Below are 16,019 nucleotides of genomic sequence, written 5' to 3'. Positions count from 1 at the left end.
AGAAAAAGCCCAGGAAAAACTTGAATTATGGAGGTCTACATTGGAGTCTAAAGGCCTTCGTTTAAGTAGAACTAAAACTGAATACATGGAATGTAATTTTAGTAGTAATAGCTCTAGTGACAGAAGTGTGACTTTGGGTGATCAAATTATTAAAAGGTGTGAACGATTTAGATATCTTGGGTCCGTTGTCCAAAGCGATGGTGATATAGATGGGGATGTTAAAAGTAGAATTCAAGTTGGTTGGTTGAAGTGGAGGAATGCTTCGGGCCTTTTGTGTGATAGAAAAGTACCGCTAAGACTGAAAGGAAAATTTTATAAGACGGTGGTGAGACCTGCAATGCTCTATGGCGTTGAATGTTGGCCTTTAAAAGAGAAGCATAATAATAAGTTAAGTGTTGCCGAGATGAGAATGATTAGGTGGATGAGTGGCTTTACACTTAGAGACAAAATGCGGAATGAATATATTCATGATAGGGTTGGTGTAGCTCTTGTGACAGACAAAATTAGAGAAAGTCGTCTTAGATAGTTTAGTCATATTAAACGTAGACCGTTAGATGATCCGATTAGGAGAGTAGATGTTTTAAATTCGACTAGTTTTAAGAAAGGCAGAGGTAGACCTAGGAAAACTTGGGCTTATTGTATTAAAAATGATCTTAATTTACTAGAACTAAATGAAAATATGACACTAAATAGGACACAATGAAGAAAAAGGATTCATGTAGCCGACCCCACGTAGTGGGATTAAGGCTTTGTTGTTATTGTTGTTGTTTCAATAATCCTGAAATAATCCAGAAATAGCCCGCGATCTTTATGTTTTGGTTATTTCTGGGTTATTTCGGTATTATTGAAAATAACTCAGAAATAATCTGAAAATAACTCAGAAATAACTTCAGCCGCACGTAGAGCTACGTCAGGAGTCCGCACAGAAAAATTTTTTCTAAGAAAAGGGGAGAGAGAGAGAGTTTCTCTCTCATTTTGGAGAAAGAAAAGAGGGGTTGACGAAGACATCTTGGATGATAGAGTGAGAGGCATTTGGCTTACGGATATGAGAGAAAAATATAAATTTATTGATGATTAAAGATCAATTATGAAGGTGCTTATTTATTATAAGTGGTATAAAAGAAACAGAGATCATCTAATTGATAACTGTCGTATAAGTTCTTTATGTATATTATAAATAATTCTATAAATAAACCTTATCTAATTCCCGAAGACTAAGTTTTGACTTTTATTAAAGGCGTTAAGATCATAACTTTGTTGGGACTTAATGCAACTATTTGTGGAAAAGAGTTCTTTGATTCATGTAACTATCTTTATCTCTCCTCCTCCAAATTGTTTTGAGGTAAATTTGACTCATTTAAATTTAGCATGAATTCCATTTGGCAATTTGCAAATGAGCCCCCTTGTAATTGACTTGATTGGGCTTGATGTTGCGGTTTGCTAGAGCTAAGTGAATAAGTGAATTTAAGTGAATTTTTTTATTGTTGAAGTACGAGTTCGATCCCCAGCGACGCTGAGTCCTTGAATATTTAGGCACATGAAGCGGGCTCTCATCATGGGGCCTAGCACTGTGTGTGTGTGTGTGTGTGTGTGTGTGTGTGTGTGATCAGTTGGTCTGTCTGTGTGCTCAAATCAGTTGGTCTGACATCTGCTTGACAGTTGTAAGTCCCCTCTGGTCTGGGGCTCGATTCCCCCCGATGGAGGGTGTGATACTCGAATTGTTAGGCACATCGGGGATGGCCGGAGCTCGTATAATAGCCTCAGGCCATTCCTTATATATATATATATATGCGCGTCAACGGTGACAAGTTGGTAGGCAGTTGTGTTGTCGATTGTAAGATCCCCTCTGACCTAGGTTCGATCCCTGCAAGGATGGCTAGCACATATGGGGAGCGGTATTTCCAAATACCATCATTTTTAAGATACACACACACATCCATGCATGCTTGTGCGCACGTGTCTATATATATATATATATATATTCAATTTGTAGGTAGATATGATTAGTAAACATGCCTGGGCTTCTGCTGCTATTGTTCTAACTTTCCATGTCATGTCAAATGTACCTTTTGCTAGTTCTAGCATAGAGATATATTGCAACATAATCATTTAATTAGAAACTCAATTTAGTTTTAAGGCCACTATGTTATTCTCTTTTAAATATGAAAATGATGTTTTCATAAATATGTTGAAATCAATTTTGAAGGGGACTATGTTTGGTTTGCAAGTGTACCAGCTTTCATGGGTTTAATTATTATAGATGTCATAAATTTAAATTTCTTTGATATATTATTGAAAAGATTGGATAAATGGATGAGAGATATAACTTCTAAAACGAAGGTTGACTGGTTAAAATGGAGATATATTGTTAGGAACAATGTGCGATAAGAAGATTTTGTGGAGACTAAAAAAATTACAACAACAACAAGCATCCCACTAAGTGGGGTTAGCTACAGGAATCCTTTTTCTCCATTGTGTCGTATTGTGTGTCATATTTTCATTTAATTATAATAGATTAAGATCAATTTTTTATACTTTATGCCCATGTAATTACATTTTATCAATTTGCAATGAAATCGATGATGTTAAATGTATTAAAGTTTGGGTATTAGACATAGGAAGGATATTTAATGATTGATCTATGCTATAAGAGTGTTGTAGAAAAAAGTGAACTTTATGAATGTGTGATAAACATATGAAGTATAATTAATGAATGATTTTATTATAGAGTAATAGTTTGAGCTATAACTTGTAAAATTACAATAACTTACAATGTATTTGGGTGGTTTTAACATATACAAAGAAGTGTAAAAAATGCACCCATTAGATGATTAGATAAAATCAGTGTAAAGAGGATTGTGATGAAAAGGGGCGGACTTTAGGTTTCATGCTTAGAAGCTGATCAAAGTGTTTTGAATAAATTTATCGGCTCAAGTAGAACTCAATTAGAGTGAATGAAAAATGAAGATTCATAAAGTTGACCCAAATAATTGGGATATAATTGCTGAATGATGATGATGATGGCAATGAGATGGTAGTGGTTGTCTTAGTTGAAGGCATAATAAATATGAAGCCAAATCTAAGCAAGGAACTATAGGCCTGTGTTGGTATTTTTGCCAATTGTAACATATGCAATACATGAGAATATACCATACATTGCATGTGCTAAACTGGGTGTGCATTATTTGGCAGTTGGTATGCCGTTGGATATCACTTATTTAAATTAAGGCATAAAATTAGGATGGAGACTTTAATTAAATTTGAAATGCTCTTTGAAAGAAGCGTAGCATGCTTAGTTGGTTTGCTTCCAATTTCTTGTGCATGATTGCTTTTTCTATAGATTGTAATTCACTCTTCCTATCCAATCTAGGGTTTTTTTTTTCAAGTGAGGTCGTCACCTTACATATGAAGTCATTTTCTTTCCTACTTGCTTCTTTTTGTTCCCCCCATCATTTATCTTGTTTTTTGGCGATTGTCTGTATATTTCTCTTCTTTTTTTTGGCTGAGTCTTAATGATGGTTGCTTAGACCTTGGGATTAACTGATTAAGCCTTTGATATAAGCTGTGTAATAAAACTATCTCAGCCACATGTTTTTTTGAGATACTTTTGACTTTTGTTGAGAGTGGGGTAGGTTGAACTAACCCAATGGATTAAATTGCACTCAATTTTTGAAAATAATTTAAAATAAGAAGGTTGATTTTTGAAGTTTCATGATGAAGGACACGGATTTTATTTTCTCAAATATTAACTCATTTCAAAGGTTATGCCAACCTTGATTGCTTGATTATGCTTTAAAACTAAACTTAGAAAGTGAATGACATAACACAGATGTAGACGACATTTTGCCAATGTAATAGAGTTGATCTCCACCACCAAACCCACTGAACCCATTGTCTTACTTTTAACTCTAGTTTTGACTCCGGGTCTGTTTGGGATAGCTGCAGCTTATCTAGCTTTTGCTGATAAACAACTGATCCTGATAATCTGCTGATGGGCAGCTAAACCGGATAAGCTGTTTGGCTGTTTTGTTTGCTGGCTGACTGTTTGATTTGTGCGTTTGGAAAACAACTTATTCTGGATAAATGATCACTCTGCCCATGTTCTGGATAAACTGTTTAGCTGTTTGTTTTGTGCGTTTTGTAACAACTTATTTGCAGATTTTTTTAGTTGAATGAATAATATGTCATGCAGAATTTGTTATTTTCTCAAATGTTAAGACATGAAAATGGAAAAGAGTTGAATAATATCTATATAACTCAAAAAGTTCTGATTACATCAAATAAGTGCAATGACATATACGAAAGTGAAGTACACGTTCACACACTAATTTGAATTATAATAAGACAAAAAAAAAGAAAAATAACATGTTAAAATTACAAGGAAAAAATGTTAAAATGTTAAAATTACAAGGAAAAAAATGATAATATTGACTTTAAAATACAAAAGCACATCACAATGAATGTTGTCCGATTCTGATACCTCAGAACCCCGAGCAAACCTATCCGATTGGGATATCGTAGAAACAGAAGCACTCGAACCACATGCGGCGGTCTCCCGTTGTGGTACCGTCGAACTCCGAGCCGCGGTGTCCAATTGGGATATCGTAGAAACAATTGCACTGTAGGCCCATCTGAAGAATTTGCAGTCTTTCGGTTCGTGTCCCAACCGCGGACACCTGTAGAATTGCCGTCCGTAGCTATGTGTTTGTCGTGACGTGAGTAGCAAGGACGGTAGCCCACATCGGCACATCACTTGCCCATACTTCCCTGCATACCTCAAGCTCATCGTCCTATAATTATTATGAAAAGAGTAGATCGGTCAAAAACTTGAATTACACCAGCACTACATCTACAACAAATCATAAGATTCATAAGATATTACTTGGCACAAGGCAGTATTTTAGAAATATATCAACCGGGCCTTGGATTTTCACTGTTTTTTATTGCAGAGCTTTCCTCCGCTGATCCCAAACACCACAAAATGCTAGAGCCCCACGTAGGGCATGCAGTCTAGAACTACAATCAAATTATTTAATCCTTATAAATATCATGTTCTCTCAATATTGGTTCAAAAGATCAAGACTTGCAGAGCTTTAAAGAAACCTTGTCCAGTGAAACAGAACCTACAATATAAGAAGCAAATCCCCAAACAGTTTGTATTAAAGCAAGAATCTTGAATCCACCGATTGGATCATGCAAAATATATCACAACCGCAACATTAGTAATTGTCACTCTCACCGCATTAAGAACTACAACAAGCAGCGTAGAAGCCAGGAAGAGAACAACAGTTCCCCCAAACACCCCAAGCTGAAATGTAATGGCAGACCAAACCAGCACCATATAGTATGATATCTGAAATGTAATTACAATATTTTACTCCAGGTAATACCGAAATGAACAGGTATGCCGCAACAGGGAAGCAATGTAATAAAAAGTCTCATATAAGCATAAAGTTTCCAACAATCCCATCATATAAGCAAGAATATGTAGCAACAAAATTTCCAACAGACCCACATGAAACACATGAAACATAACCGCATGTGCATGTGGCCATCCAAGCTCATAAACAAACCCATAACTCCCAACAAATTATTTTCCATACTCGAACGAAATACAGAAGACAACGGTTGCCTTGAAAGAAGGGCCATCCAGACTGCTTCAAATAGAGACACCATCTATCCAATTTCGATAACCAAACAACAAAAGACACCCAACAACAGTTACTATGACAGCCATAAAAGACCCAACTGCAATTATATAGGAAAAAAAATGGAAATGTACATCTTCGAATCAAGGCAAAGATAATCATCTCTGAATGAAGCCATTGAAATCAAATATGAATGCTAGATTGTGTAAATAAAAATAAACACACACACACACACACTCTCTCTCTCTCTCTATATATATATATATATATATATATATATATATATATATGATAACTGCATATAACATTCGAGCAACTTACCCATTAAAATAATTTAGAAACTTTGCAGCTAACATTGCATATATATATATAAGAAACATGGCATATATATATGACAAACTTTGCAGCAACTGCATATATATATTTGATAACTTTGCATATAGCATTTAAGTCCAATTCTACCAAAAAAAAAACCTCCATAAATGTGGCAATTTTAATAACTAGAAAAGCTAACTTATGTAGCACACAATTCTTATGTATTTACATATCTTACCCGTAAACTTCCATGCTTACATACATAGCACTTTGGTGCTTTAAACCTATGTATGAAAATGTTTATTTCTGCAAATGAAGATTCAATGTAGAACTCTGCTCTGAAAAAGGCCTAAATTAATGGATTTTGAAGATAATAGAGACATAAAGGCTACAACACTTCAAACTTCTAAATAGTTATCCGTTCTAACTGAAGCAAAACTGAGAATACAGAGACAAGATGACACTTACACCAATATTTACATATGTAACACCTTAACTTCAATTTTTACATACGTCCCACTTTACCTATGCATAGACACGTATATTCTACATTTTAAAAGTAAAAAAATGGTCATTTTGAAGGGAATAAGAGCATGTCTCAATTTTCAGGTAAAACCGTAAACTGCTGAGAATTCTTATGTTAAAACAGTGGGTAATTCGAAAGCTACATCCCAGATTCATCAACAAATTGTGAAGCACAATTTTCATGTAAACACATGATAACCGAATCAACAACAGAAGAACACAGGTTAACCGAACCAGCAACAGAGTTGGAAATTTGTAGCATTCATTAATACAACCTCAAGTGCAGTGCAACCAACACATTCATAAAGACAGAAAATATTACCCATATACGTACCAATCCAATGCAGTTACATAAGAATAGATTCATTTTGGGATAAGATATACAGGGTAATTTCCAATACCTCTCTGACAGTTGTTCTTAATGAACCATGTAATCCATGAAGGTCCCGAAGTTCATTATGCAGGCCGAGAAATATCACCTTCGTCATACGGAATATGTTTGCAAACCTTGTCGGGTGTCCCCGTAATAACTCCCCGCACCATTTTTCTCCAATCTGACTCGATGTCATACAAGAGGTTCTGTCAACGTATGTATGATAGTAGTAGTATAGCAAGATAAGGGCGAGAGCGACTTTGCAGTTGTGGTTAAGTTCTTCATCCATTCTACAAAATGTGGTAAATGATATTTTTTTAAATATGTTAAACGTTAACTTGAAGTAATAGGAAAGATACTACATTATGAGAAATAAACGAAGACATAAACATAAAATATAATGACACAAACAATCACATAAAGTTAAAGGAAGACATAAAAGCAAATAGTTCATTACATAATTATTACAATGAATAGTACTAAAATAAAAATAAATGTTAACCATAATCAATCATTCATAAAAGATCGCAAGTAAGAAATTCGGAATTTTGTGTCCAAATTCGCGAAGAACTGTCTAAGAGTGGAGTTCCCTAGCAACTTCACATATTTTAAATACATGAGTTCGTCTTCCTTAACAGCAGGATATGTATTCAGGATTTTAAGGCACTCCTGAATTGAGTAGTTGTTTGTTGTGTGGTGGTGCAGTCTTGGGTTTGCAGGTTTCAAGTAGCGTCTCTATGGAACCTCTGACAAATGTGGCTCCAACTTTTTTTTTCCACCCTGCGACGCTTTGTCCCACCGGTTGATTGAACATCTGTATGGAGTTGGATGGGATCTTCTCCAGACTCACCTATACACAGATGTTCAATCAACCGGTGGGACAAAGCATCCTAGAGCGGAAAGCTCTGGACCAACAAAGCTCTGGTCAGTTGGGGTGAAAGCATGAGTTCCGGTAGCGACAACACCTATGAACATGCCATCCAACTTTTCCTATACTGGATCAATGTCGCTAAGTCTGAATTTTTTGGCAATCGGCACTACCTGTAATATAAAATATAAATTACTAGTCAAAATCTTTAGAAAGATGCAATCAATGCAAAACCAAATATAGGTATGTATTTACTTCTAACTTCTGAGCCTACCATTCATCTGATGAATCTATTGTCCGCTTAAGTGAATCCCAACCCAATCCTGTTGATTCTCTTTTAAGTTTTTTTCAAAATTTTTAGTCTTTCTTTAATTGATCCCATTTCTTTTTTAGTTTCATCCGATCGTGGTCCCTTCTGGTCAGTTCTTTGAATTTGAGGGTTAGATTCTGCCAACCTTCTTTATTGAAATAGGTAGTCGGCCTATTACCCAACTCAACTTCTCTCACACAGAGATCACAAAATATCAGGGTGGTCTCTTTATCCCACATCGCCGATGATCCAGATTATTTAGGTTTACTCATTTTGACTGTGAGATAAACAAGCTAGCATGAAATTAATGGTGTTCAAGAAAAAAACCATATATACAATCACATTTTTGTGGAAAAGAAAACATATAAAATTTTTGTGAGACGAGTCATTTGAAATGAGCCATTTGAACACAAATTACACAATTACATAAATGTTATAGTGATCCATGCCATTATCTAATTTTTGTGGAAGGGAAGAAATGCAAGGAGAATTGTTAATCACTCCTGCATTATCTCTATATTTCTTTCAAAAAATAAAATTGTAATTCATACTTCTATCTGAAAAAGAGAACAATAATGGGAACATATATTCATGACAAACTTCTACTGAGCAAATAGATCATGCATAATTTAAGTTCTTCTACATAATTCTATAAACTGCATAAAGATCTTGCATAAAGATCTGCATAAAGATCTGCATAAATACTTCCATATAATTCTCTAAAGTAAACAAATGATAAAGACTACATATAGATTTTACCATATGAGACTGCATATAGATCAGCATAAAGATTGCTTATACTTCTTGCCATATCAAATTTTTAATAGCCACAACAACAAAATGAAATCTCCCACATTCACCGAAATCATAGATCAAACATATTATAAGTTAAAAACAGAGATCAAGCATATAAAACACAATCCCACTGTAACGTAAAGAGATCACCGTTTGATCTGTATTCCAGAAATATAACAGAGGGAAAAAGAGAGCAGAAACATTCCACACAGTAAAATCAAAATCTCCATTCTTCATATATTTCAAAAAAAAAAGTGGATCTAGATTTTCACTATAAATATTCCTCTACCAACAATTGGATCTAGGCTTTTAGCCACTAACCAGCTCCCCATTTGCCGAAAATTTCAACAGATGGATCGTCTAGAGCTTTCTCGTCGAGTTGGGGAAGGGGGAAAAGAAAATGAATCCTTACCTGCCGAACAAATTCGTGCGAGGATGCGGGATGCAAGAGATATGCCTTCGAACGAAAGAGGAAAGTCCCTGATGCGGAACTGATTCACGAGGGCAACAGAGTAAAACCTAGGAGGCCTATATCCGCGGTCCGCGTGTAAAGTAAAATAGGAAACGGCGTTTCCATTAATGCGTCTCCAATGTGAGAAGCAAACGCTTAGGCAGCGTTTTGAAAACGCCGCCGCATCGATACGCTGTCCCAAACGGGCCCTCAAACTATATCAGATTCAAAAGTTGGTTAATTTTCTGTGAGGATACTGTGTTTTGGAGGAACCGTCATTGGCTGTGAATTTCACATTGTACGGTTATCTGATTTGTTTTTTTATTATACTGTTTAGTTTGTTATATTGTATTGTTTCTTTGTTTTGTAGTCCCACAAGAGGTTGCGAACTGTTAGCAGTAGCAAAATTGAAATACATATGCTATGTTTAAGTCAAGAATGATTTTTTTATGAGCGCATACTTAACAATGGTTGTGTCTACATGCAGCGGATGAGGAGAGAGAGCAGATAGCAAAGGAAATTGCCAAAGACTGGAGTGCTGGTATGCTACCAAGAAATTTTTTACTATTTTATCCACCATCCATCATTCGGATCCAGCTCTATATTTTAATTTATTGTAATGCGAGTTTCATGCTGGATTTAAATCTTCTGGTATGTTGTCTGTACTGCAGTTTTTGATCGCACTATAAATACACTCTTCCTTACCGAAATGGTTCGGGGTCTCATGCTGACCCTGAAATACTTCTTTGATAGGAAAGTCACTGTAAGTTTTATTTTTCTGATTGTTTAATTCTTAGCTATTTTATGATGCCAGTAGTTTTTCGCTCAGAAAAAAAACTATACTGTTTTGTCAAGTTCTGGATCATCTTTAATTTTTTGGTTGCAGATAAACTATCCTTTTGAGAAGGGACCTCTAAGTCCAAGATTCCGTGGCGAACATGCTCTACGCCGCTATCCTACCGGAGAGGAGCGCTGCATTGCTTGCAAGCTTTGTGAAGCTGTAAGATTATAATATTTTCTTGTCTTTAAACATAAATTTGGCTTAGATTTGATTGCATTGCATTGAGATAATCCAGTTTGGAAAAGTTCCAGATTTGATATTTTAATGGGATGATGTTGTGCTATTTCATCAGATTTGCCCAGCACAGGCAATCACAATTGAAGCAGAAGAGCGTGAAGATGGCAGCAGGAGGACCACAAGGTCGTTTACAGTTCTAGTTTAAACTTGCCAAAGCCTTATAATCCTTATAGTTGCCTTTCTTATCAGCTTTTTTATGGTATGCATGTGCAGGTATGATATCGACATGACGAAATGCATCTATTGCGGCTTCTGCCAGGAAGCATGCCCTGTCGATGCCATTGTTGAAGGTCCTAACTTTGAATTCACTACTGAAACCCATGAGGTGACCACTTTGTTTCACCCGAAATCAACTTCAAATGCAGTTTAGGCGGCACTTATCACTGATTAGTTGATACTGTTGTTCTTTTTCGCAGGAGCTCCTGTATGATAAGGAGAAATTACTTGAGAATGGGGACAGGTGGGAGACCGAGATTGCTGAAAATCTTAGATCAGAGAGTCTCTATCGCTGAGCTCCAACCTATTTTGCTTCTCTTGTTATTGCCTTGAAAATAAGGCATTCACGGTTGAATGCTGTAAAGATTAGTGCTTTATGAATATGCCTGCCGTAAATACTTCCGATGTCGTAAAGTATCAACAACATGCATTGGCTAACTACTTAGACTACCAGAGTTCTTCCCTTCCGTATTTCAGTGATAAGCTGGGACAAAAGTATTTTGGAGACTTCATTTGATAAGTTCTCGCAAACCTGGCATTGCTTTGGAGTCTGTTTCCTGACTTTAGTGAGAGGCGAATTGACCGTTATATTAAATCATTTGGTTTTTAAGTTATTGGAGGAGTTTGCCATCATTTATAATTTGGTTGCTATTTGGTATTTGTGTGCAGATAAATTTAAGTTATTTAAATATTCTAGTGGTTGATATTAATTTGTTATGAACCCTCGACATCATTAGAAGGCTTTCATAAAGGAAAAATTTTTGTATCCGGACTCCGGACTCAAATTTACGTCCGGAGTTAAGTGAAAATTTGTCACATGACAAGTGGACCTCACTTTTTTTAAAAAGCTTCTCTAACTAGTGTATTACAGTGGGACCTACTTGTAAGTTTTATGCAACTTTCTTTCTTCATAAAGGCGGTGATGGAAGTATTAAAATTTCTCTTTACGCTCTCACCACATGCTTTTGGGTTATGAATACTAAACAAATATATGATAAAAATAATTGTATTATGATGGATTTTAGAGAAATCAAATAGCATTGTCAAATTTTTAAGCTCTAAGTTGGAGAGAAAATATTACATATGATGAAATATATGATGAAACATGTGTACCAGAATGATAGTTCTATATATGTTCATCATATATAATATTTTTTTCTATTTGGGAGTGGTTTATGATTGTAAAGCTCTTAATTATATTTTAATATTTTAATTTGTTAATTATTTTTTTTTTCTATATATGTTCATCATATATAATATTTTTTTCTAGTTGGGAGTGGTTTATATTAGTAAATCTCTTAATTATATTTTAATCTTTTAATTTGTTAATTATTTTTTAAAAAAATATAAAATTATAAGAAAGTCTTGTGCGAATATTCTTCGATGTGTAAGCAAAAAGTGCTATGGTTGAGTGAGAGTTTGACATTTTTGTATAAAGATGTAATACATATATAAATAAAAGAAAATCAAAAGGGTATTGTATTTGGGGAGTTTAAAAAGAAAAAAAATTGGAGGGCATATAATAGTCAAATTGATTCAAACAAATGTATCTTGTAAGGAAATATATCTCCTCAAGAGGTGAGGTGATATTGCAAGACTTAAAAATAGTTTGTTTGGCCTTTTATGAGAGCAATGAAAAATTATGGCGAGACAATGAAATGATGGGCAATCAATTACTTGTAGCCGAGTAATAGTAGTTCAAAGGTAATGATTGTGCAATGGTGGCTTGAGGCAATAATAGTTGTGTGGTTGATTTGATAAAGGTGATTAAGCAAATCTTTTTGTTTTTTCAATTTTATGAACGCTCCCTTGGAAGTGTCATTGTATAAACACAATTAAAATTTAGAACACCATTAAATAATCTTGAATGATCCTCTTGATTATAAGATATTTTTGAATGTTTGAGTGTTTTAATGATTTTGAAATTAAGTATTTGAGCTCATTAAATTTGTCTTTTTGAGACACATGAATTAATCATAAATATGTAAAATTTAGAGATCATTTACTCTTTCAATAAATATCCCAATATTTTCTTTTATGCCTTAAATTTTTTATGTGCACTCTTTTAGAGTCATATTGGGTCATTTTTGTTATAAATGTATGTCTTGTGAAAATTCAATTGAACTATAAATTTGTTGAGATAGATTCAAATGGTCATACGCATAATCATAGGAATTTTTAACCCAAATAGTGTCTTAAGATTAATGTTTGATTGGGTAGATTTATTAATGACAAATTGTTAGTCTTTTAATTTTAAATATTAAAGTTTATTTAGTGATTCAACTAATCTTGAAAGAAATATATCTTTAAAGATTATCTGAATCACTAAATAACTTAATCTCATTGTCTCCGAGCAATCAAGGAACTCTCATTTCCACTAAAATGAATATTACATATATTGCAATTTTCAGCTTCTTCATTGATTCTGACCAAGCCCTCAATGAGTCATTAAATAACTCTGATCTCATTGCCCACAAATTTAACCAACAGAGTTAGAGCTGAATCTACAAACCAACGGACCGACCTCCCCTTTGCCACATATTATTGATGTTTATTCGACTGTCATAGATGTACTAAACGGTGGTTGTTGTTGTATGTTTCGTTATGTTTATTTGACTGCCTGCAATATCATGATATTATTAATGAATTATTCGAGTATTATTGCTCTATATTTGTATTATTAGTGAATTATTCGAGTATTATTGCTCTATATTTCGTTATGTAGTATTATTGTTTTATTATGGAGTGATTGGAGTGTTATTTACATTTGTGTTTATTAAAATCGCAGTGATGAATTAGTATGGTTGTATTATGGTATATGCGGGTCTTATTCTGGTAGCATTGATGTTATTAGCTCCGTGGTATTTTTGTAGTGCTCTACGGTGTTATCATTGTTTTGTTGTTGTGTTATTATGTTTTAATTAAGTCAAGTATTGGTATGATTGTATTATGGTTACATTCGAGTGTTCCTTGAAATTAAAAAATGCTTTTATCACGTGGGACTCCCGCCCGAGCGCTCCGAATAAATTGAACGGAAAAAGAATACGAAACTCTTATCTAAAAATAACTCCGGAGGAAAACCGACAGGCGCACCACCTCTTTTGTCATTCACCATCTGTTTAAGGTTTCGAGTCTCCGTTTGCCGGTCGAAGTACATTCGCCAGTTCACCGCTAGAGTTCAGCTTATCAAGATGGAAGTCAAGCCTTCTGAGATGGAAACCCAAGAAAACCCTATGATAGTGGAAGCCGAAAAGCCGTTGAGATTGGAAACCAAAGATGAGCCGCCGAGAATGCAGTCTGATGAACATAAGAAGAAAAAAACCAATGATCGTAAGAAGAAGGTTATTGAAGAGGGTTTCTCTAGGTAATATTTTATTTTTTTGTTCGTTTTTTCGTTGAAAAGATTATCAACCTTACGTGATAATATCAGAACATATCCTAATTAAAATGTATTTTTTCTTCTAAATAATACCATGGTAAAATGCAGTTAATATCGTAATACTACCTAAAACGTAATAAAACTATGGTTCCTCCAGTAATAGTTTTATACGGTGATAAAATGCAGTTCTTTTAAATAAAATGCAACTCCTTTAATTAAAATGCAATTCTTCTATACAAAACTTGATTAATACTGAATAATAAAGGCAAATAAAATTGTAATAATTCCATAGTACTAGTTAAACAGTTAATACCGTAATATATTTGAAATATAACTATAATAATACCGTACTAATAACATAATAATACAAGAATAATATCATCGAAATATAACCTTGATAATACTGTAATATAACAGTAATAATACCGTAGTACTACGTGAATAATACCACCAAAATATAACCATAATAATACTTTAATAATACCATAATAATACAACCACACCTAAATAACATCTTAATAATGACATTGAAATACCATTGAAATAACACTTGATATTTGTTGCATTGTATTATTTTTGCAGGTTTATGAACCCAAGATCAATGAGCTGTAGATGCCGACCATCTGTAGTGAGAGATGTGCTAGATAATGTTAGTCATTCAATATTTGAGGGCACTAGAAATGAGCTTAAAGCAATGAATGAGCAGTTCTTAGAGCTTCCTCCTTATCCTCAAGAGAATGTCTTGACACTGCAAATTTTGCAATGCTGGAAACATGATAAAATGGTTTTCAAAATTGGAGGAAAAGAGCTAAGGCTGTTGCCCGATGAAGTTGCCCTGCTAATTGACATGACAAATAGAGGTGCAGTGCTAAAATGGAGTAAATGTCCATCTTCTGGCGTGGATGCTCAGCAGATGAAGAATAATCTATTGGACTTTGCAAGAGGGGGATCTTCTTCCCCTTTTGCTAAATTGTTTATAAATTTTTTTGTTATCAAATCTATTTTTTCCCTCCAGTAATTTTAGTGTACCCGAAGGACTTAATAACTTTGGGGAGAGTATACAAAATTTTGCCTCATTTAATTGGTCGGCTGCGCTCTGTGATTTCCTTATTGAGCAAATTAATGCAGTGACCATCAAATTATTGCGGAACCAACCTATTGGATACATAAATGGTTTTCTTTATTTGCTTATGTTCATTATATTGTATAAGTTGAATATCGTTACTATTTATTAATTACATTTTATGTTGAATATTTAGTATTTTTATGCAGCTCTAGTTTTTTTAGCATACATCTGTGGTAACTCCTGCCGATGCTGAGGCCAGACCCAGAATGTTGAGATGGCCAACAACTATTAGCTTGAACTCTTCACTGATAGATGTAGCCTTTAAGAGGTGAACATGTCAATTATTTACACTGTTGTTAAATAATTTATTTTTGGAATAGTGATTAAGGTATTTTTATCTTGAAACAAATTGTAGGTCAATGAAAAATTCTTGGATCTGAAAGAGGAGGAACTCAATTTGCTGGCCAATCCAGATGAGGGACTACCCAGTCCAGCGCCAGTTATACATGTTCAAAACCGTCAGCCTGAAGTTAGAGCAGAACCTCCTGTATCATTTGATATAGGGCCAGTGGTCTCAGGGGAGACTGCCCTGGAACCAATTTACAATGTAATGAACGAGAAGCTTGAAGCAATAATTGATCTGATCAAAGGACATGAGAAATGGTTCAAGGAGTTCCAAGAGACTCTTAATACAATAACTATTGGAGTTTCGGGTCTGCAAGACCAAATGTTCATACTACAGAATAAAATTGATAAAAATTAAAAAGACGGAGCTGATACAGGCATACTACTAGAGGAAGAATATGTCCAACGCCCCTCCCCTCCTGTTTTAATCCCACATGTTGATGAGGAATATGCCCAGCCCCCCTCCCCTCCTGTTGCAATTCCGCATGCTGGTGAGGAATCTTCACAGCCCCCTCCCCTCCTGTTGGAATCTCACATGCTGATGACGAATCTGCCCAGCCTTCCTCCCCTCCTGTTGGAATCCTTAATAG

At 34.8% G+C, this 16,019-nt stretch overlaps 1 protein-coding gene across 1 annotated transcript in view; it reads left to right on the top strand.

Annotated features, from left to right (window-relative positions):
- LOC110024863 (NADH-ubiquinone oxidoreductase subunit 8-like) overlaps window positions 1-11,270 on the top strand; it is a 28,284-nt gene extending 17,014 nt beyond the window's left edge. Inside the window, exons 3-8 of the mRNA XM_020725041.1 lie at window positions 9,773-9,826; window positions 9,957-10,048; window positions 10,172-10,285; window positions 10,419-10,486; window positions 10,577-10,688; window positions 10,780-11,270. Of these exons, the coding sequence (XP_020580700.1) occupies window positions 9,773-9,826; window positions 9,957-10,048; window positions 10,172-10,285; window positions 10,419-10,486; window positions 10,577-10,688; window positions 10,780-10,875 (536 nt within the window). The 3' untranslated portion in view covers window positions 10,876-11,270. The remainder of the gene's footprint in view (window positions 1-9,772; window positions 9,827-9,956; window positions 10,049-10,171; window positions 10,286-10,418; window positions 10,487-10,576; window positions 10,689-10,779) is intronic.
- The last annotated feature ends 4,749 nt before the right edge of the window (window positions 11,271-16,019 follow it).

This window comes from Phalaenopsis equestris, unplaced genomic scaffold (genome assembly GCF_001263595.1).
Source record: "Phalaenopsis equestris unplaced genomic scaffold, ASM126359v1 Scaffold000276, whole genome shotgun sequence".
Classification (NCBI taxonomy): domain Eukaryota; kingdom Viridiplantae; phylum Streptophyta; class Magnoliopsida; order Asparagales; family Orchidaceae; genus Phalaenopsis; species Phalaenopsis equestris.
Note: the sequence above shows the minus strand (reverse complement) of the source record. Positions and strands in the feature narration are given on the sequence as shown.